This window comes from Syzygium oleosum, unplaced genomic scaffold (genome assembly GCF_021117445.2).
Source record: "Syzygium oleosum isolate NSW1041296 unplaced genomic scaffold, Sole_v2.1 Sole_v2.19, whole genome shotgun sequence".
Taxonomy (NCBI): Eukaryota; Viridiplantae; Streptophyta; class Magnoliopsida; order Myrtales; family Myrtaceae; genus Syzygium; species Syzygium oleosum.
This window is the reverse complement of record NW_026607503.1, coordinates 166,312-190,050: the sequence shown is the minus strand read 5'-3', so window position 1 is coordinate 190,050 and position 23,739 is coordinate 166,312. Positions and strand designations below refer to the sequence as shown.

The following is a 23,739-nucleotide window of genomic DNA, read 5'->3' as shown; positions in this document are numbered from 1 at the left end:
TCGTGTGTGAATTGTTTATGGAAATTTTCCTCGTGTCAATTAAATCTAGCCGCGTAATACGTATGAATTTTCACATTCCCTTATGCAAAGAAAAAAGTTACTTTGTGGAATCATTCTAGGACCTGCTAGTTTGTACTTTTGACAAAGCAATAAAATACATATAAATTTATAAAAAATATCGCAAAAAATAAACCGTGGATTTATATGTCATTTTGTATTCTACGCAATTCTAAGGAGTTTATGGTTAAGAAAGAGTCAAAATGGACTTTAAATTAAGTAACTAGTAAAATTTTATGGACGGTTCTTTTCTCTTTTGTTTTTTTTTTTGCATGTCGTATGAATTTTTATTTGTCTATAACAATGAACATTATAATCTTTTTCTTAGAACCTTTACATATAGACGCTAAATCTATGTTTCGCATAAACTTCGGCTCGATTATCATGATGAAATTAGACAAGTGGTAATGATGCAACTTTAATTGAACTTCGAAAATGATATGTGAAATTTGGTGATTGGTGGGCATGCCATAAGCGATGAAACATGATTAAAGCAATTCCAATGATCATCCAACTATGACATGATCTCAAAAAGGTTGAATGCACTCTAAAACCTTCATCTCATGTTAATTGCGCGTAACGAGATTGTATGTTACTTCTTAATTTTTTATGCTCGTCCGGTATTCTTCATCTTTTGTACGTCACACTACCAACGAAATAGCAATAATAGAGCATGATGTCATAATAACTTTTAATATTTATTAATGACAAAAATAGACGAGGCGTGCACAAATCAAAATTCGAGATAGATGGTTTTTCGATTTCTAAAGCATACTTACTATAACTTAAAGAGATGACCTGATGTTCACCGACCAGTCAAAATCCAATTAATGTCGGATCCATTTATTTTCTCCCCAAATTTCCATTTTCTCCAAAAAAAACAAGCCGGGCTACTCCTGGTCCACATGTCAAGCACGTGCTTTCCATTCAATCGATCAAATATCGAATTGGGAAATATAGATACTTGTATTATTAAACATAAAAATAAATTCTTTAATTTCAAATCTTCTCTCTCTTCTTTTTTTTTATTTGCTTTTTTTTTTTAATAGGCAGGGTGTTTTGTCCGGTCATAATTGATCAACCACAAATGGTGACGTGGACGGCATTAATTGCCCAATTATAAATTACTGCGAGCTCCGGTTGGTCCTTTGTCTTTTATGATGTCTCCCCCAACCATCTTGCATTGACCCCATCCCCTGATGACCGATCCACCACCGTGTGATCTGATTAAAAATATCTAATTCTCAAAGTCAACCTTTTCGAAGTTTGCCAAAGCGCGGGACCCGCGCCCGAATTCATTCACATTTAAAACGCACCCCCCCCCCCCTCCCCAAAAAAAATAAAAATCATAAAAAAATGTTTTTCTCCCTTTTTTTTCTTATAGAAGCCAATGATTTCCGATCCGACCCGATATCTGGAGTCTGGTGCACAAAGAATGATCCGATAGCTCGGGTTGTTTGGAAAATCAAACGGACCCGAAACGACCCTTACTCGAGAAAACCATATCTTTTGATTAATTTGAAACCGACCCAATCCGGGCTCCGGATGAATCGGATTCAATATCGGTTCGAATCAAATCCAAAAGTGGAGCACTCCCCTTGAATGTGTTGATATTGGATCTTGACGCGAGTGATTAAATGCGAAATCGGAGAAAATCACACTTGCAATCCGCATCAAACGTAATAAAACCCGAGATATGACATGAGAAGCTGAGTATCCATTGACCTGAGCATGGATGGACCCACTAAGGTAGCACAAAACCATATCTCATGTACAAATTGATTTGAAATATGACAGGAATCGATTCAAATTTAACCATTACAGTGTCAATCTCAAGCTCAGTTAGTCTCACGTGATTAGGACCCAAGACTTAACTCGAGCTTGACTGATCTGCTTGAGCTCATCTCAAATAGAAAATCGGATACTAGAACACAACTTGATTTCAATCCATCGTAAAGAAATCCGAAACTTCACCTCAGGCTCAAATATCATAGACAAAATCCATTTCTCGAAGACTTTTATGAATATTCTGATAACGGTAAGAATTTTTGTTAGGCCATAGATCGGTCGAGTTAATAATTGGCGAGCTCGAGTTCGGCAATCGTCGAATCGAGTCGAATCGAATCTGAAATGTTCACGAGTAACTCGACCGAATTTTATCTTTAGTTTGAAAGGGGCGATTCGCCACATCCAGTTTTTCTTCTCATTTTTTTTTTAAACTTTAATTCACACCGCTGTCAGCCACGGAAGTACGCGGTTTCCTGTGCTGCCAGCCGGGCCAAAAATTACCGTCCACATATTTTGACCTTTGAACGGGTCAACAGTCAACTTTATTTTACACCACCGCCACCGCCACAAGAGACGAAAGGGTCATTTGCTTTGCCAACGACAAAATCCACCGTCGTAGATTCTTGTAAATATGTTAATAAGGAGAATATCTTAAGATTTCAAATCACTTTAGGGATTCATTTTAGTCAAAAAGAAAGACGAGAGAGAGAGAGAGAAAGAGTCGATTCTAAGGCTCTAAGAGAGGTTCACGATGTAACAAATAGGTTTGTACTTTTGCGAACGACTCTTACGAGTAATGTGCATCCATGCTCTAGCCCAGTAGAATGAGCAAGCGCAATGATTCAACTCTTAAGTTAGGAAGACATACAAAGTAAGCGCAACGATTCAACTCCTAAATTAGAAAGACCTTCAAGGCTATTGATGAAATAACTGATTTGTCATACATATAGATTGACATTTGATTTGAACCTTTCCACATGCTCCCTCTCAAGCACTCCGATAACTTTCCTTTATATCACTAAAATTCAAATTCTTGCATTTGATACTTGTAATAATCTACTTCGTCACGTTTCAAGTATTCTCCAACTTATTTGTTGATAAAAATGACGTGTCTAATTGCGTGATAATTTATCTCTTTGATTGACGTGTGGTGATGGGAAAGAGGGAGGGGGGGAGAGAGAGAGGGAGATGTGAGCTTAACTATCTAGGACGTATGGATATGTCATAATAAAATCTCGCGCATCAAGCTTATAAGTCACCGCTCCCGTGAAAGTCATCCATATATTAAGTGTAAGCATACCCTAAATTTAGTTAGAGCATGATAATAACGAGCTTATAATGGCAACACACCCAAAACTTCCATTTTGAAAGAACTTTCAATATTGAACCATCAAATTACCAATGGAGCAAAATTCAAACTCGAAAACGACCTCGACAGATCCCTCGTAAGCCATGCCAATTGGTGCACAATTAGTGGCCCGTCCGTCACCAAGGGCGACCATGGCCGGTGCCCAAATCCCTTATCACGACTCGACAGGTGCTTTGATCGCTTTCGCACTGCCTTTTGTTTATGAACCATGAACTTCGCGACACATGGAAACCAACAAGAGCTCTTGGCAGCGCACGCGCACGTGTCGCGAACCCAGTCGCTCGTTGGAGATAATCATCGGGGAACCGAAAAGGGTCCAAGCCGTTTTTTCAGTTTTCCAAACAACTTTATACGTCTGGGAGCTTCCGTGGACAGGTCAGAAAGCTCCATTAGTGTTTTTAGAGATATCGACGTCTTGTTCTCGTACAAAGACAAAAAATTTTAGGTGGGTTTACGTTGGAGTGATGTAATCAGTGCAATAATCGTGTAGAGCTAATTAGATCTTGAGGGAGAGATCTTTCCTTTGACACCGAGTGATTAGTTGAACTGGAAAGAGAAAGGACGTCAGAGTTATGATATTGAACTTAGGGGGGTTTGTTCGTTAAAATGATTGATCGACAGAAAATCACTTATGATTACAGAAAATATGTACGCTTAAAATTAAGAAAATGAATTTTCTAACTTGAAAAGAAACCGAAAAAGAATCTCTCAAAAAGCAAATATATTTATCGCGAAATAAACAAACCCTTAAATTGGGGCAAAGTGAATTTGTAGCCCTCAAAGCTTGTGGATATGCAAGTTCTATATTTTCAAAGCTGTCCCTACGTGGTGACATCGACGCTCTCTTTTGTGCTGTACCTTTCTCGGCTGTGAACACCTCCCCTCCTTTATGTTTGTTTCAGGAAAATTGGTCAAAAAGACATGACAAGTTTGTCTTTGTTCATCAAAGCCTCTGCAAAAAGGCGTGGCTGATATGCTTACTCGTGTTGGCTTGGGATAATTAAGGCTCTGGAAAAATGGGGACGTATAGCCGAGATTGTTTCTCAACAATCAAAGCCCTTTGAACTGTGTTGTCGACATAGACTGGTTGCGACAGCACTTTGTCCACCCCTACGTGCCTGACCGAGCACGTCGTGCCCAGGTTTTTCTTCTTTCTCAGGCTGCCAAAGCGAACAAGTTTTTGACAAATGACGCAACCGGATAGAATCTAACTCAGCATCTTTAATTGCAGGAAAGGGCTATAACGTGGTGAAACATTCTAATTGGTGCTGTCAACTGTTGAAAGAGCTCTACATGGCCCATGACTTGGACAAGGAACCAACTAAAAGAAGAACATATTATTATTACCATTTCTATGACACATCGCCCGGGTATATTTAACATTCACTTAACGGTAATTGCAGTTTCACAGATTGACATGTGATTATTCCGGCATAGGTAAACCGACAAAGATGACTTGATGACCACACATGGCGTGGGTCGTGGCCATCGCGTTTTCAATCAACTTCTATCAGACTTATCTACGACCGGATCTGTCACGTGTCAATCTTCACTAGATGAAGAACCAAAAGGAAAACATTAGCAATGCGAAATTATTTTGAATCCACAAGTCTTATCTGTTCGTAATCTCCTTTCCCAGATACAAGAAATGTATGAAGTTCAGTTGCTTCTTTGAGTTTTCATAACAAACCTTGATTTCCAAAACAAGACTAAAACATCTTTTGGTAAAAGACAAGGCCAGTGTAAAGGTTCATATTCATACATGCCTTCGCACTCTGAACAACAATGATCGACCATCCACATGCATTCCTCCTTCTGTCATAGAACACTGTCGCAAGAATTGTCCTTCGAGATCGAGTCGTTGCTCTGGCAGTCATCGCCCGCTTTGCTGTCAGACCTGCAGCACCAGCAATAAGAGATTACTATTTCAGCTTCTTGCTAAAACATGACATTTAGAGCAAAGAGATCATTTCTTGTCATTGCGATTTCATACGTTATCTGCCGAACAAACTGTCCTCGCACCCGAGGTCGCTGCTCTGCTAGCTTTTTTCTGCTTTCATAACGAACCTGGAGAACAAAACACAAGGAGACACTGATAAGAACAGAGAGCATCCATGAGGTTCATGAAGTCATCATTCTCCCAGTGATAGCTTCTATGAATGCCATGTGAGCTACCAGCAGTCTACAACAAAGCTAAATACAAAGCTCACATGCAAGCACCAACAGTAGAGGATTATAGTCAACTTCACAAAATAAGCAAGATGGTTCTCAGGTCTGAAGATATTTGTATATCAAGCACGGTGGATTCTGAAACTTACATATAACCAAGTAAAAATTCTACTTTCTATCCTTGTACTTTCATGCATTTTCTTATCAAGTGAAATTACCTTTTAATTTGTCTAATCAAGTCATTCTATTTTCACAAACTTTGTAATCAAATCCATTTGACACTAAATTCTCCCAAATCTAGCTGCATTGGCCATTGGATGATGTCATAGTGTGATGTGGACAAAATTTTTCCAATGGGAGCGTCCACTAGGGCATCCACATTTGCTAAGTTATATTCACATCATGTTATGACGTTGTCTCCATTGCCTAAATTATTCAACGCACATCCACATTGGCATCCAGATACTCTATCCGCAGCATACCTTGGAGTTGCCCTACAGCCTCGTCAGCTGAATTTGACTGGATTTGGTGTCCAAAGGAGTTGATTAGAAATTCGCTAAAGTAAAAGGACCGATTACACAAATTAAAAGTATAAAATCTCGATTAGAAAAAAAATGTGACAGTACATAGACGAAAGAGTAATTTTTCCTACAAACAAACATTTTTTCTCCATAAAAGCAGAAGCAAGTTAAGCGCTACAAAGTCATTAGATTCAAAGCATTATCATTGGTTCACTAAAGGATTATACAGCAGCTTAGGTCTATGATCAAAATTATGTTGCTTCACAGCAAAGAACTAGAAAGAGTGCTCATTACCCTCTTCTCAAAGCATCTTTCCTTCCTCTTCTGTCGAAATTTGGACAAGGCTGCCTCCCTCAGTGCAATTCGCTCTTCATCTGGTCCACCACCATTAACATTCTCAGTAACACCACCATCTCCAGTATGTCCAGCAACTCCATCATCCTTTACCTTATCACTCTCTCCACCATTTGGCACACTTTTACTTCCAGTATTCCCGTTGCTCCCAGAGACGCTCCCACTTACACTGTAGTTCCCAGTATTACCTTCTAAATGATCTTGGAATGCATTTGATGATCCACATTGTGGAGCTGCTCCTGCCATGTTCTTGAGTGAAAGATCCTTGTGGTCAGGTTGTTGTTGTTGCTGCTGCTGCTGCTGCAAGCTGTCGAGATGATGATGATAGTGGTGGTGGTGGTGGTGATGGTGGTACCGGATATGAATGTGCTGACGTGGACTGGTTGACGGTGGTTGGATTGTGTTAGAACAAGCATCATTTGCCCTTCCAGACAGCTCTTGCCAAGATGAAGACACAAAACCATGCTGTACTGGTTGAAAGGCGGAAGACTCCGAAGATTTGAAAGTTGATACTACTACTTCTGGCTTTATAGGAGTTTTACTACTCAAAACAAATTCATTGTTGCTGCTACTCGTGTTAGACTGACGATATGGAGGAGTACCAAGTGAACGAGAAGGAAAATCGCTCTCCATTCTTACTGCAACTGAACAATTATCAAATGCAGAACAGCTTCCAGTAGTCCCTGCCCGACCCTGCTCCACAGTGGACGTGATCATCACCAAGACAACAGTCACTATAAGTAAACTTGAACAGAGAGACGCTGTTAACATCTTAGCTAAAAGTAGCACTGGTGTGGAGGCTTGTTTAGTCTAGTCTGCTGCACACCAGTTTCTTCGTGCCAATAATATGCAGGCACGTATGTAGATTCCAGTACAGCAATCACATGGTACATCAACTTAGAAGCTAGACAAGTTACCTGATTCGCCGAAGAGGTTGCATTGAACCTGCAAAAAAAAAAACATCGCAACAAGAAGTTTATCCTGATCTGCAAAACAGCTTAGATGAGTTGAATCCAGAAGTTTCCTTCTTACTTGGAGAATGCTGATAGGCCAGAATGCCTCAAAACTTTGTGATCACCAAGGGCACTTTTTCCAGAATCGCCCACTCCTTCCAGCCTTTTAAGTGTTAGTTCAAGTGATGGAAGTTCTTTAGAATCACAGTCAGCTTTTGCTTTTGCATGTGAGATTCTGGAAATACCATCTCTAGTGTCAAAAACTGTACTTTCAGTCTGTGCATCTGGGCAATTGGCTGTTCCACATGTCAAATTGGCTTCTTTATTTCTAGATTTGCCACCTAAGTCAAGGTCGAGCCCCAATTGTCCTTTATCAAATGGTTTAGGTTCTATAATGGAGGATGCATTCTTGGATCTATCATGCTGATATTTATGCTTAGAATCTTGACATCTCTCATGTTGATATCCAGGTTTAGAATCTTGACATCTCTCATGCTGATATCCATGTTTAGAATCTTGACATCTAGAGGCTCTTTTTCCATCCTTGCCCATTCCAGCAGTGCCTACAAGATTGAAATGTATAGATAAGAACATGACCAAACAGATGTCAAGGAGTTTTTTTACTTCAAGTCGCTAATGTTCATTAGTACCTGGTTCTTCTTCGTCCATTTTGAGTGTTTCTGCCCCAGTATGAACCACCTGAGCGCAAGTGCTATCAGGAGCATCTGCCCATTCATTCGAAAGTGATACTGGTTTAGGGCTGTCAACTTCGGCCGTCTTATTTGTCCATGAACTCTGAGAAGATGGAGCATTAATAAGCTGAAATAGTAATAACACACTTAGATCTACCATAATCCGAGTCTTTTGACCTGATGCTTATACTGTTTACAGATATTCAGCCTTTTCTTTGCTATCAACAGAAAAAGAAAAAATTAAAGGCATCTCTTTAGTCTGCAAGGTGCAGTGATTATTAAGAATTTGGTCTTCCCATGCTAAAGCGAACAGCAATCTTAATGAATCAAAAGGTCATCCACCATGCCGTTGCTCAAAGGGACTAGTAACAAATCTTAGCCACTATCCCTTAGTTGTCGAACTACACATCTCTGGTGTACTACTAGTTGAGCAAAAAACATTCTCGTGATAGGTCCTGAATCTGGTCGGAATGCGTCCGTTTACACTTTAGCAAAAGCAAAAAGTACTACTTTTTAGCTTTCCCGCCATATCAAATGTCAAAAGATTATGAAAAATTATACTCCGATCTATGTTGACATTAATCTGTCGCGAAAGTTTCAGGTGTTTTGGAGTAAGAAAATCAAAGCGCATACGATGCAAGATCTAAATGAAAGAAAAAGTAAAAGTCAATCCATACATGCCTGTAAGATCACCTTTTTAGTCCTTCCCCTAAAATACTACATCCTCCCGAGTAAAAGCAGCATAAAAGTTTTTCCAGTTGGTCAGTGCATCCAAATGAGCATGGCGCTATTGATTATATAGAACGTTTTTCGATGCACAAGCCAACAAAGAGGTAGCACAGACTATTGCATTAGCTCTCTACTTATTTTTAGACTAAAGAAGAGGGCTTTCATTGCACCAAATATCAATAATATTAAAAGGACTAAGATTGTGGTATGTGGGCCCACGTATATGGAGAAAACCTAAGATCACTCATGATGACCTACATTGGGTTCCATCATTTGGACTTTAAAGAAAAAAGAACAACAAACTTAGATGCAGCCCGCTATTTTTGTGATTGTATATCGTTTTGCACTGAAGCGTCACAATGATTTCTCATTTCTGATAGCTTGCACCCGTTGAAACCAAACCCTTCGACAGTAGTTTCTGCAAAGAAGTTTTTAAGCTCACTAAAAGAAGGCAATCACACATTTAAGGAGAGAGTATGGGCAATATGGAGGCATGCTTGGATGAGTGTACAAAATTTACAACCCCAAGAGATTGCTTGGTAGTAAAGGAATGGCATGCGTGTGTACATTAAGCACACGACACAGTTCCCATTTCCCTCACCTGCAATTGCGAACAATCTAATGTTTGACCTATCCACCCGTGCCTTACTCCCATCTTACCTGGTTATTCGTTTATTCAAATGCAACATTCATTTCAAGCAAACTCAACCAAAGATATTCTGAAGTCTAAAGAAGTCCTGAGATAGGAGAAATTAAGATATTAAAAGATTCTTCTCTTTACTAAATTCCAAAATTGATTATTGTGGATTGGAGAGGCTATGAAAGCCTCGTTTAGGATACTAACCATCTAACCAGAGAACTTTATGAGTTGCTTGAGCCTGTTTTCTATATTCTACTTGCAGGAAAAATCCCTTCCATGACATAGCTATGCCTAGGTTAGTAGGATGCATCCTCAGCACAGAAAGGAGGGAACAGAAAGATACCTAACTGGATTAAGAATGGATCAACAGTGGTCCCCCCGCTCACTGCACTACACATGTCTAAGTACAATGCAGCCTTGAATTTCTGTCTTTCCTTTTTTTTCTTTTTGTCATGCATTTCTCTTATGGTTTAGTAACAACAGATCTCTCTCTCTCTCTCTCTCTCTCTCTCTCTCTCTCTCTCTCTCTCACACACACACACACACACACACACACACACACACAAAACAAGACAAATATGCAACCAACCTGAAGACTGAATGCTCCTCCCAAAGGTAATCCTCATTCTAGCTCTTAAATAATCAGAATATTGTATTTTTTTAACAAATCATGAAAAAATTTCCAAGCATCTATAGTGTTGCTATCATTATACCAAGTGGCTACAAGTCCATTTGGATTGACATTTACTTTCAACTTTTTTGCTTAGTTTAATTCTTGCGACTCACATAGTTTAACTTTCTTTTTTAAATCCGAAACACTTGGAACTTTCACAGAGTGCAAATATTGATGAGTAGATTCACGTATAAATTTTCACAGTTTTGGAATTTGAATAGTATTTTAGACATTGGTGGAAAAGCAAATTAAGTTGAAAGAAACAGAAGCATACACCAAAAGTAAAAAAATGGACCCTTCTTATTTTTGAATAAGTCATTGTACTTTGTTATGCAACTGCACCATGTTTTGAGTCAATAATGAATCTAACTCAAGAACTTTTTACTGTTTTGAACGGATACTCTATGGAAGTTTTGACTCTATTTTTCTCAATTAATGACAGGAATACTGCTTTCCCCATGTTAATTTTAGCAATACTTAAATTCTATATGAGTTTCTTTTATGAGAGAGACATTGAGTAAATTTATCCCCCCCCCCCCCCCCCAACCTCCTCCTTCCCACAATTATCATGGTACAACTGCCTCAATCTTAAAGCACTGCAGTCCAAATACTACAATCACTATAATTAAATAGAGACAGTTCGATAATGTTTTTTTTTCAAATGTAAATATATGAGGATGTTATCTCTCATCATCCATTGTAGACATGGGACCTGGTGTAGCCATTGGATAATAGGCAGATGCAAAAATCCAGTGGACATCAAGTCCCGATCCTACTTGTTCGCGGTGCAACTAATTTCTGTGCCCAAATCTGCCCATTGGCATCCAAATCCTAGACCTTCTCCCAGTATGTCATATGCTCATCAAGGACACATAAGAAATAAACAGCGACTATTGATTACATACTTAGACCTTAAAGAGAAGCTCTCTAAGTCTAATTTCAACTGGAGTAAACGATGCAACGAATAATTTGAGCTACTTGACTCAGCAAGGGTTCAACTCCATTCAATTATGATCAGCTCCTTCCTCATTGAAAAGCATTAGGAAAGAAAGGCGTTCTATATGCCTTGAGGCACCATTAGCCACAAGAGATTGATGCCTCTATGAAACAAGAAACCCCAAAATCAGTGCCTTATTGCTAGATATACATACCACGCACGAGGAACAGATGTGAGAACTTCTTATCATGTCAGGCTTTTTCCGGTCCACATGCAAATTTACCTGAGTGCCACTTCCATCATCACTTCCATTCCGCACGCTCAAACCGTTACTTCCATTATCCTGCTCTTCACTGCTACCATTATTGGTCTCAGAGTCATCATTGCTTCTCAATTCCTTGAACGTTCTGGTGTTTGTCCCACTCTCACTTCCACTGCTGCTAGACTGAGAAAAGATAATACTTAACACAATGACAAACAGGAAATTGCAACAATAATATTTCATTCAATATAGCCAACTGAACCAGGATAAACATTAAAATATCAGATAGACAAATCCATCATACCGAAAATGTCAAACAACAGAAATACTACTAGGGAAATTCATGTGCAGACCAAGGTCCATGGACCGGGGTACAGCCGTTCCATTTAATGGGACCCACATGCAACAGTTGTCATTGACCCAGTCCAAGCGGACCAAGGTCCATGCAAGATTTTGCCATCCTACTGAGAGGAGAGAAGACGTGCCCTTCCTAAGAAGAGCTCCTTCTGCTTCTAGTCCCTATTGGCACTACTTTAACCTATGGTAATAGTCCTTATTGGCACTACTTTAACCTATGGTAATAGTCCTTATTGGCACTATTTTCACCTATGCTAAACTGGCAAACAAGTTCAGAAGTTAAAATAGAGCGACTATCGCAAAAGATGAACTGTAACTCACACTGTGGCATCTCCTCCACACATGCTGCCATAGGTTCTTAAGTTCATTCTTTCGGATAGGTTTCACCAAAAAGTCAACTGCACCCTTTGACAGACATTTAAATACTATGCCCATAGAATCATGAGAAGACATCACTGCAAGAGTAGCTCATTAGGTGCAATATTCAAAAGCATTAAAACAGCAATCATAGTCGTGGAAAGCTTTACCATATCAAACTGCCCATTTATAGTGAAGTAATTCTTACTTATTACTGGAATATTCTTCAAAGTCTTGTGGCCCATAATCTTGCTAAGAAGACCTATTCCCGATAGCAAAGGCATGACTACTTCTGTCAAGACAAGGTCAATCTGATCTGTTGGATCTTCTAGGGTCTTCCACGCCTGAATACCATTTGCAACAGCAGTAACTGCCAAGACAAATTGAATATAAAAGGTCTGAAGGAAAAGGTATGAGTACACTGAGGGTTCATTTGGTAAAAAAATGCCAAGGCTGTTCCAACAAAAAGTCTGATTTCGGTCAGGATAATCAATCGTAGTATAAATTGAATATCCCATAAAATGAGACACTTTAGAGCATTAGCAATAAACATGAATCCCCAATCAGAGGTTTTTCAACCCCCACTTACTATCACAGACCATTGGGAAAGATAAACAGGCTAACTCAATCCCACCAAACATTCCCTCGACAAACATGAACCTAATACACCATATACCAGATTTAAAACCTTAAAACTTTACAGCTTAAGTGCATTGGGACTAAAAGAATCGCGAAAGGAATGACAGTAAGAGATTCTTTCACACAACAAGAAAGTCCTTTAAACAAGAAATATGGAATCGCGTGCGTGTCTACTGTCTATCCTATCCTAAAAGCTCTAGAGGGAAAGTGGAATATCCTTAAAAAAGTGCATAAATGAGATCTTGCGTTCAAACGATTAACAAGATAAACAAAGAAAACATTTTAAGATCACGTGTCAAACCCATATTTTCAGTTCAGTACACATGCACGTAATCAATTAATAACATGAAGATGCAATTCACTATAAAAATGTCACAGAATAACAGTGAAATTACTGCCACTAGCTTGAATGTTCATGTGAATGTCAAACCAGTGCTAACCTTCATATCCACAATTCCGTAACAGTGCATTAACAACTTGCCGTGTTGAATCATCGTTTTCGACAAGAAGAACCTTAACTGTCTTGATGGGGAGGAACCTCTCCCATAGTACCATAGGCCCATGAGGCTGTTGTGGCCCTTGCGGCTGTTGTGGCTCTATTCGAAAACCATCATGTGCCTGAATATCCAAACTAGGATAACCGTTACGATATTCCACTACATCATTAGACCTGGAATTGTCTTCCTCGGATGAATTCCGACATTGCTCCTCATACAGAATTCCATTGGTTCCTCCATTCTGCTCATGGTGATGAATGCTGTGTTCAACGGACGCCCTATCATTGCCACCGTCATTGTCCACTGGTAGAGCCCCCATCAACCGGACTCAAAATCAACAGCAACTAGAAATGCCTGATAGCTCGATTGACCATATAACTCATGCATGACGTCCGTTAGAAGTTACTGTCTGCAAGACAAACCTAGTGATGGAGTTCCAAATCCAACAACTACTTGTAAAAAATGAGGCAAATAGAAAAGAACAAAAGAAATCTTTATTTAACCCAGCCGGTTTTTCACTCATCAGTGGTTATTATATGCTAAAGACAAAAAAAAAGCCTGATCCAAAAGCCAACTGCATCCAGTGACGATGTTGGGAGTTATAGAAAGTGCACGTAAAACAATGAAGCAACTCATTTAGGTTGAATTCGTCTGAGAAGTAAAAGCAATAACTGGACCCATAATTGAAAAAATTTGGAGATGACGACAAGCAGAAACTTTCTCATCATACAATAAGGGGAAACAAAAACTTCAAAGCAACCCTCAAAATCTGACAGCCAGGAACAATCCATGTGTGTGATAAAACATCTCACAAGCAACAGTGGCAGAAGATAATCGTAATATTCACTTTTCATATTCATAGATGGAAACTCTAGTCATCAAATGATAGCAGCAAACCTGCTGCAAGCTGTCAATACTGATCAATATAATCACCAAGGAGAAGTCATCCCAGACAAGTACACAATAATGGATCAGGTATGCTTGTCATCCACATCACTTATTTCGACCAACTACCACATTGATGACTTGCTCGCCCTTCCGTGCCCCATAATGGAGATTTCGGGACTGATACATATCAATATACCCTTAATGATGAGGAAGGACAGTAACATCCACACTTCCAGTTAATAATTGAACTTAATGACAGACACCTCGAGCCCGGAGGCTCTGGCATACTCTGTAATATACTCTGCAGGGCCGATGAAATACGCCGTTGACCACGGAAATCTCCTCTTACCAACTTCAAAACAAAAACCACCTCACAGCATCCAAGCCGCCTGTGCACATAAGGCGCACAAGCACATCGGACTAAGGTACGGAACCAAACAAGAACGAGCCTCTGTAGCTAAGAAAGAACAGAGCAGCTCGAAACAAAAAAAAAAACCTAACCACGATCCCAATCCTCCCAACTCCACGTCCGCGCGACCGCGGCACCAAAACGAAACTAATCTGCTCTACCAGATCGCTAAGGCCTCGGTCTTTTCCAAAACGAACAAAGGCTAGGACCTAAAATCCAAAACCGAAGACAGAGGCATCCGAAAAACCTCGAAAGAGCTCGAAACATCATCGAACCGGAAGCTACTGCGACGCTGCGTAATCAGAAAGATTTCGAAAGCCAAGCAAAGCTTACCTCCTCCGATTCCCTAGTGAACCACCACCTCCATTCCCGAGGCCCGATGCAGCAGCGGAAGAGGACCTAGATCAGCACCCCCCATGGAAGAAACGGATACGGCAATCCACAATCCGAAGCTCGGAGCACGAATTCCAGAGGCGAGACGAGCTGCGAATCATTCGCTCCGCGCGAGCTGCTTCATCGTGCGAGCGAGAAGGAACTTCAGCGAGGGAGAGAGTGAGTTTGACTGACGGTGGAGATTGCGAACGAGCTCTTCTTCTGGTTCCAGAAAGAGAAGCGACAGGGTAGAGAGAGAGGCAGAGAGTAGAGAGAGAGGGGGCGGGGAGGGAGCTAGATTTTTTTGGGGGAGGCGCTCTGACGTGTCGCAAGTGGAGGTCCGCAGCGGCTCCGTGGTCCACGTGTGATTATGGGCCCGTCCTACGTGGGCGGGGCGGAGTCGACGTGGACAGTATCAAAAGCTCGAAGACCGCGCGCGCTCCGTGGATCCCGCGAGGTCGTCGAGATCGCGGCTCGCCACGTGGCGCGCTGCGGTTCGGGGACTGCTACTGGATCGCCTACGCGTGGGACGTCGTCGTTTGGTGATGGCTCTTCAGATGACAACTTGAAAATACGTGCTCAAAATAAAAAATATATATGGTTTAAGCCCACCAACGGGCACGAAATTAAGAAAAGATCATTTCTTGAGAATTGGTATTTTTTATTAATAAATATATTTAAGTTCGTGTCAATGTCGTGAAAATATAACATTTTGTGAAATTTATGAAACACCAAAATAAAAGATACAAATCGATTTTAAAAATATCGCAATTGACATGATATCAAATAGTTGCCATGCTATCACTATAGCAAAATTTTCTTAACCCATCATAATTCTTTAGAAATTTGACCAGAAGTTCTCGCTTGCCTCACAAAATACATTTTTTAGGCATAATATAGGCATGAGATTATAGAAAAAAACTCAAGATATCATCCGAACAAACGATAAAATTCAATTTCCCTCCTATCTAATGGTAATGTATTTCTATTAGCTTATTACTCATACACTGACCGACTCAATATATGTCTTTCGACACCGACACAAGTAATCACTTGTAGAAAAAAGAACTTTTAAATCTTTCATTTTCTACGAAATAAATGCATCTTAAAACGATGGCAAGGGTTCCGCCATTGCCACGTGTTGAGTGTTGATTGGTCCTTCGAAAACTATGTCATATTTTACCGGTGGTTGGGCCGAGTTGGTGGAGGAGCTAAAGACAGGTTCGATCTCCGTGATGTCATCCTGTCGTGCTCTCTCTCTCTCTCTTCCATGTTTTCCTTTTTGTTTTTTTCTTTTTCTGGAACTTTATTTTTTTCTCATTTTCGTTCATTTTGCCCCTAAATAAAGCCTATCTTCTGTAAAAGTTCTATTTTTTCTTTTTTTCTCCTCCTTTTCTTTTTCTTTGCTATATTTCGTAATCAACAGCCCAACCGCGCGGCCGAGTTCGTATATTTCTTTCTCACTTTAATTTTTACCTTTATTAACGGTCCTTCAAAAAACAATTCAAATCCCACTATAAGTAAATTCTTTACTATGAGTAAACTCTTAAAACAGACTTTCTACAGTATACTTCCAGAAACATATCAAGTAGAAGGAAGAAGGCCTTTCTTCCCTCCCAAGAAACACAATCACTGTACACACCAAATATCTCTTCTCCTCATTTACCCAGTCTTACAACAACAATCACAATGCAAACACCGTCAATTCTCATGCCCCGCGGCAACAAGGACAACGCCCTACTCGATCGATTGCCGCTTCCTTATCGTGATTCCGTGAGCAAGCCATCATGCCACACCACCACCACCAATGGAAGACAAACCGAATCTCTATTTTACTCTCGCACCCCAAATCTCATCGTATATGGATATACATACACTCTGCGTCGACAGCGCAACAAAACATCTCCGGTGGAAAGATGGGACGTGCAGCTGCACGATCATTCCGACTTCTCGTCCGGGTTGAAATTCAAAGACTCCAACCATATAAGCTCCTTGACATCTTCCTCGTTCAAGGATGCATGTTCGAAATCGAAGACAAAAGGAGATGAGCAAGTGGGCTCTTCGTTGATCTCGTGGAGGCTTGAGAGATATGGATGGTTCAGAGCTTCCTCGACTTGACACACGTCACAATATATCAAGACTATATTCCGAAAGCAAGCGAGAAGAATTCATGGAAATGATTCCGTAGGAATTGTACCTGTTATCCGCTTGCTAGGATCGAATACCAGCATTTTCTCTGCAAGGTCGATAGCCAAGGGGGAAACAGTCGGGAACTTCTGGGAAAAGGACCTCTTTGAGACGTGTGGAAGTTGCTTCACGTACTTGCGAGCATTATCGCTCCTCAGAAATCCGAGATCTGAATCATCTGGGGATCCTAAAAGCTGGTTTTGATGATAACTATGAGAAGATGAATTCATGAAAATCACACCAATCAAGGCAAAGCTAAGTCGTCAATGAAGATCCGTTACATGTCTGCATTTTGTCCAATACAGTGCCTCCATTTTTCATCATTTATAGGAGCTAAACTTGCTAGTATATCTTAATAAAGTACAAGGAACTCATATCAAGGGAGATACCTCAGTTATAAGCCCCAACTGTTGAACATAATCTTTGCCAGGAAAAAGTGTCTCCCTTGTAACGATTTCCATGAGGATGCAACCCACAGACCAAACATCAATGGCCGCAGTATACTCTGAGCAGTTAAGCAGCAATTCAGGAGCTCTGTACCATCTGGTTACCACGTATTCAGTCATGAAATCAGTCTCTGATGTTGTTCTTGCAAGGCCAAAATCGCAGATCTTGAGATCACAATTTGCATTAAGAAGCAGGTTGCTTGGTTTCAAATCGCGGTGCAGAACATTTGCAGAGTGCACATACTTAAGTCCCCGCAACAACTGATAGAGGAAATACTGCAAGATCCAATTGAAAATGCCCCCTTTAGCTAACAAATGAACAGAGAGATTTCGGAATGACTTGATTGTAGCCTTATACATGCCACAAATAAACCTAGACAAAGAATTTGCTCTACTGAGTAGCATATGCATCCCTAACTCCTAAAAATCAAGGTAACATCACCGAAAGAGCTCCATGTGTTTTCTCATTTTTCACTCGTCTCCCTTTATCGCTCTCGCCCCCTCTATTTTCTTCCGACTATCCTTTCCTTTTCGTTCACTATCATAGCATATCCTTTTAGATGCTGAAGAGAAGATCAAAACAACTGCTTGCTTTAGGAAATACAACCATGAAAACACCTTAAATAATGCATCCATCCATTAGCAGCAAATCCCCAAATCAGCCCATAGGCAAAACTATCTATAGTTAAGAATGATTACCCGCTCTTCGAGAGAAATATTTGACAGAGAATCACAATAGGTGATCAGGATACATTCAATGGTGTAAACAAACTTCAACAATTATCTATGAATTTCGAACGACAGTTTCCTAGTTGAATAATAACTATCAGGGGTGGAAGTTTTTCTGGGGAAGCTCTTCAAAGTTGATAGGATAATACTGACATTGGACATCTGACTATCAAGTGTGAAGTGAAAGATGTGTGTTACACTAACCCAAGTCAAAAAATTTCTTTTCCGAGTATTCTATTTACAAGCGGACTCTATTTACAAGCGGAATAGGTACTGTCAAAAAGGGACAGACTGGAATCTATCTTGGAAAAAGGAAAACACAGAAGGCACATGCAGATTAATGTGAGAAATTCACCCAATGATTTGGCAAGAGAGTAAAGGATCGAACAGCTAACTAACCTGACAGTGATCATCCGTCAAGGCCTGACTCGACCTGATGATCTGATGCAGATCGGTATCCATTAGCTCGTACACAATATAAACGTCATTGAAATTTTCTTTGTTCGGGGGCCTGATAATGTCCTTGATTTTGACTACCTGCAGAACATCGGAAAGAATCACCTCCATCATGTGTTATATTGAACTGAAACCATACACAGAGAAGTACCCTCTTGCTATTTCTGAGTTTATAGAGTGAACGACGGTTTAAAAATGGAACTTTTATTTCAAGAAGTTTACACAGAACGCCCCTGTCTAAAGAACCACTATGCCCAGTTAAAGTATTTTTGTCACTCGATCTTTATGATTCATGAATGTAGTTCAAACATCATGGCACGTGGAAAGGACTTTGGTCTCTATGAATAACTAGAATATACTTCTGCAGAAACTCGATCCAAAGATGGAAAGAAAGATACTGCGCTCCAACACTGAAAAGGTACACTGACAGGACGCGCCGCACTCGAAACACTGTGCAAAACCTTGTGCAGATAAAAATAGGAAATCTCTGGTACCGAAACCTTTCAGCTAACACTCAATTACTCCAATTCTTTTTTCCGTGATTACATTGTCGTGGTCCATGTGGCAGAGGAGCTTGATCTCCCGGAGCGTCCTCTTCGCATCGATCCTGTTGTCGAAAGCATTCCCGATCTTCTTGATCGCAACTTCTTCCTTCGTCTCCGCATTCGTCGCGCAGCTGCAAAAAGGTCATCCGATCATCCTCCAACACCAACCACACACCAGAATCCAACTCTCCAGATCCAGAAATGCAGCACTCTCTGTACTAGCGAACGCGCACACGAGCTTTCAACTGAAAAATCTCAGCAATCACACAAATCCACACACCAGCAGAAACAGCCATCCACACGGAGACCGCAAGAACTCGCGACTCAGACCCGCTGGCGAGCAATTAAAACCCGATCGAAGCGTCAAAATCAACGCTCGGCATCCAAGCTCGGCGCCCCCGATCCGATTCGCGAGAGAGAAAAAAAATCAGGAGGACTCACCAGACGATGCCGTACGCGCCGCGACCGATGGGCTGAATCGGAGGGACGTACTTGGACGGCACTTGGAACAGGTTCCCGAGGACGCTGTATTGCACGTACCTCCCCCCGCCGCCGCCGCCGCCGCCGCCGCCGCTGCCGTTCGGCTTCGCGGCCACGCCCTCGTTCTCCATCTCAATCTCTCCTTCGAGCAGCGAGCAGAGCACGGCGGCCGGTCGGAGCGAGCCGAGGCTTAGGCTTTTCTCTCTCCGTCGCCTCCCGTCGCGCGGTGGTCGAGGGGTTCTAGAGAGAGAGAGGGAGGATGGAGGGGGACAATGGCGACAGTCAAGACATAAAAAGAGAGAGAGAGAGACAGAGAGAGAGCTTTTCTTTCTTGGCTTTGCGAGTGGGAAGAAAGTTTGAATCTTGGGGAGAAGTTTGAATTGGAACGAAGGGAGGGGGGCGTGGGTGGGGCGCGATTGACCGCGACTATTGACGATTCCTTCCTTCCTTCCTTTAACGCCGCCCTCCCCCCGGAAGTAATCTCGACCGTCCATTTCTTTATCCGCGAAGCAGTGGCCCGGATACTAAAGTTGCGAATCATAATCATTCTATTTCAGAAATTAATTTCCGACCAGAAACACATCTTTGTATTTCTATTCTATGGACGAGTTTCTGAGCCAAAATACGTGTTTAATAAAAACATAAATTTTCTGTTTCTGAAATAGAAATTCGTTTAATAACGATACAAAATTTCTTTCTCTCGGGTGGCCGGCAGGCTCTCGGGGCCGACTGGTGTCGGGCGGCGGCGGAGGATGGCAGGTGGCAGCAAGCGACGGCGAGAAGTGGCCGGTGTCGAGCGGCAAAAGACGGCGGCGGACAATGGCGGGTGGCAACGCTAACGGTGGGAGGCGGCCATCGTCGGGCGGCGGAAGAAGATGGCGGGCGGCGGATGGCGAGAAGGCGGCAACAAGCGGCGGCGGCAGGTGAGTGGCCGGCTAGTAGCGAGGGCGAGCGATGAGAAGAATTTTTATTTTTATTTGTGTTTCAGAAATAGAAAAATAGAAAAATTTTACTTCTGATTTCTGTTCCAAACGTATTTCTGGATTAGAAATTTGTTCCAGAAATAGAAAAATGAATTGCGTTACCAAATGAATTTCTGTTCCAAACTTGTTCTCGGAAACAAAAAAATAGAAAAATAGAATAATATAATGGCTATCATGCGCGCCCCAACTATTCTTAGTTCAATTTTTCCCAATACCCTACCTTTTTTATGTCCCAATCCCTACTTTGGCAATGGAATTACCAGCTAAAGCCCATCTTTCAGGATTGCTCTTTCGATTGTGCTGATCAAATAAGTCCGGGAAAAAGTATTTAAAAAGTCATAAATCTATTGTATTGGTACCAATTTAGTTCAAAATTTTTTAACTGGACCACTTTAATCTTAAACCTTTTGCATTTGTATCAATTCAGTTCATCCGGCCAACTTTTTTGCCAGAGATCGCCGATATGGACGTCAATGCTGACGTGGACAAATTTTTTGATTTTAAATTTGTTTGTTTCTTTTTCTTGATTGTGTTCGGGGAGGGTCAGCGGCGACCCTTGCCAAATCTGTGTTTGCAAAAAATGCATATGAGTTTAAGACTAAATTGTGTCAATTGAAAGATCTAGGACTCAAAGAAAAATTGAAAATTTATAAATTTTGTCCACGTCGAAGCCGACGTGCCACGTAGGACGATCGACATCCACATGCGTGATTTTCGGTCAAAATTAACCGGATTGACTCAACTGGTATAAATATAAAAGGTTTATAACTAAATTAGTCCAATTGAAATGTTTGATTTTAGGACTTGTTTGGTACTTTTCCCGAAAATTATGTATTGATTTCACAGGAATCTCAACAGGAGACCCGCAGGTAGAACCGTGTCTAAAGTTTTCACGGGTAATTGTTTCAGCTAATAATCATGCGATCTCTTGTTCCCTGCTAATGAAATTTACTTGCCTAATCCCATTATTAAAAGACCGTACTTACGTATCCAAACTTTTAGCGACGACTCTTGCGAATGTTGGCTTCTAGAATCGCACAACAAGAGACCGTCCGTTGACCTCCATTATTGGAAATATCTCGGACGAAAACATTTCTCAATTTCGGATGGTCCCATGAAAATATCCTTAAGCAAAAGAATAGTTCGAAATTAAAGAATCGGTGGGCATGGAAATGAGAGACGTAATTAGTCATGGAACAGCATCGTTAACCTCACCTGATCACACACATAAAATTACCAATTCCCAAAAAGAGAAAAAATAAATAAATGAAGGGAAAAAAAAAGTGTAATATGTAAAATTAGTGTTACACGTTCTCTCCACGTGCCTAAAGGCCAAAACTTTTTTTTACTACGGCCCATAATGATAACGACCGAAAAAGACAAGAAAAAAGTTACTGACGTTTACAGAACGGCGTCCGAAGCTTCCTCCTCCGTACAACCGGCATCGACCGGCCGGAGTCGGGTACTCGGCGGACGCGACGGCGAGCTTCGACGGGGCCGTCGCCGGCGACCCTGGAGACGGCGAGAGAGGCCGGGTGGGTCGAGCGGTTCCTTGAAGACGGCGATCTCGATCCGGCCTCTCCTCGGAGGAAGCCTCTCTGGGTCCGCATCCCATCTCCTAACATAACCCCCATCGGCACACCCAAAGGCTGTTTTTTACTACGACCACTACAGCAACGAAAGAGAAAAGGACAAAAAAAAGAAAGTTACAGGCAACTATCTACAAAACGTCGTCCGCGAAGAGTTCCTCCACCTCACGTCGGCATGGCCCCGCCGGAGCCGGGGACGTGGTGGACGCGACGCCCGCCGGCTGCGCGGCCGCGGCCGCGAGCCTCGACGGGGCCGTCGCCGGGATGGCCTCCCCCGCGCCGTTCCCCGGCGCGGCCGGCGATCCTGGAGACGGCGAGAGAAGCCAGGCGGAGCAGCTTCTTGAAGATGGCGATCTTGATCTGGCCTCTCCTCGGAGGAAGCCTCTGGGTCCGCGCCCGCCGGCGATCGGGAGCGCCGAATTCCATCTTTGAAGCGGAGAGAGAGAGAGAGAGAGAGAGAGAGAGAGAGAGAGAGAGAGAGAGAGAGCGCAATGCAGGTGGTGGTGGTGTGGGAGTTAACGCTTTTATGGGTTATATTCTTTGGGCGTGGAAATGAGAGTGAAGTGGCCGGGTTGTGTGTGCGGTTGAACCTCTTTCGACAGCAGCAAGTTGCCAGTTTACTTGGAGATACTTGGGGATTAAGTTTCGTGGCCATTTCTTCTAGAAAAGCAGCTCCCCCTGATCAGACGGTTCAATGAACGGTGACATCCTTGTCTCCCCCGCTGTGAAAAAAGGAATCTCCCAAATGTTTTGCCTATGTCAAGATATTAGGAAAAAACGCTAATGTTGAAATCGCCACTTGAATGAGATCGAAGGATAATCTCCACCGTACATTTCTCCGGCGATGTATCGCCGACTAAGTTGATCTTTAGAATTTCTTTTCGGGAAAATGACATAAATGGTCAATGAGCTTTGTGCCAGTGTCTGATGTAATTCCCGAACTTTGATACGTGTTGATTTAGTCAATAAACTATATAAAAGTGTTTGATGATGTCGTCGAACTTAATTTAATGGAAGAATTGTTAGAAATTTAACTATATTGGAAGATTGAAGATTCCGATTATTCACGTACAAACTATAACCATGCATAATCAGAATCGAGTGCGGAAACGTGGAAAAATCTGTACTAACCTCCAGCCATTGATGAAATCGAGAACTTGATATGCGGAGCTTTGACAATCGTCGATAGGTGCTTCTAGACAATTGCCCTGTCAACGTCGATGGTGTGTTTTTGATATCTCGAGATCAATGAATGAGAGATCAATCTTAAAATTATAAGAGGATTTGGCTTAGATGACCTATTTATATCTCAATTCATACCCTTATAGATAACTTCTCCCATCAAGATAGTTATCTTAATATTGGGCGATCATAATTATCACGTATTTGAATGCGCTCAATAAACGTCGACGAAATCAATTAATGTGGGCAATAATAAACTAAATATGGGATCACATTATAAATAATATAATTATAATATTCTCCCACTTGATCCCAACATTTCATCAAACGAAATATTAAACCAAATACGAAAACTTCATGCTGAAAATAAAACATATGAATCATGGAAATAAGTCCTCTTAAAACGAGTATTATCTTCTATGTACCACAATGCGTCTTATCAGCCCATATGTGATAACATAACTTAATGAATAAACCTT

The 23,739-nt window shown here is 41.4% G+C and overlaps 2 protein-coding genes across 5 annotated transcripts; both read right to left on the bottom strand.

Annotated features, from left to right (window-relative positions):
- Positions 1–4,806: 4,806 nt before the first annotated feature.
- Positions 4,807–14,933, bottom strand: LOC115670272 (two-component response regulator-like APRR3). Of its 4 annotated transcripts, none has more exons than XM_056320137.1 (11): positions 14,625–14,933; positions 12,938–13,416; positions 12,067–12,228; positions 11,823–11,956; positions 11,097–11,327; positions 7,862–8,006; positions 7,291–7,774; positions 7,176–7,203; positions 6,199–6,951; positions 5,208–5,281; positions 4,807–5,111 (listed from the first exon to the last, which is right to left on the bottom strand). In XM_056320137.1, exons 2-11 carry the CDS (start codon positions 13,311–13,313, stop codon positions 5,033–5,035), a joined length of 2,466 nt encoding a protein of 821 aa, XP_056176112.1. In that variant the 5' UTR covers positions 13,314–13,416; positions 14,625–14,933; the 3' UTR covers positions 4,807–5,032. The 4 variants fall into 4 exon arrangements, with proteins under 4 accessions (XP_056176112.1, XP_056176111.1, XP_056176113.1 ...); XM_056320136.1 differs by having other exon boundaries at positions 12,938–13,403; XM_056320138.1 differs by having other exon boundaries at positions 7,862–8,030; positions 11,166–11,327; positions 12,938–13,403; positions 14,625–14,932.
- Positions 14,934–16,172: 1,239 nt separating this feature from the next.
- On the bottom strand, positions 16,173–19,794 carry LOC115670274 (mitogen-activated protein kinase homolog NTF6-like). Its single transcript, XM_030591509.2, has 6 exons — positions 19,468–19,794; positions 19,028–19,157; positions 18,425–18,562; positions 17,240–17,572; positions 16,861–17,044; positions 16,173–16,776 (listed from the first exon to the last, which is right to left on the bottom strand). Exons 1-6 carry the CDS (start codon positions 19,635–19,637, stop codon positions 16,601–16,603), a joined length of 1,131 nt encoding a protein of 376 aa, XP_030447369.1. The 5' UTR covers positions 19,638–19,794; the 3' UTR covers positions 16,173–16,600.
- Between the last annotated feature and the right edge of the window lie 3,945 nt (positions 19,795–23,739).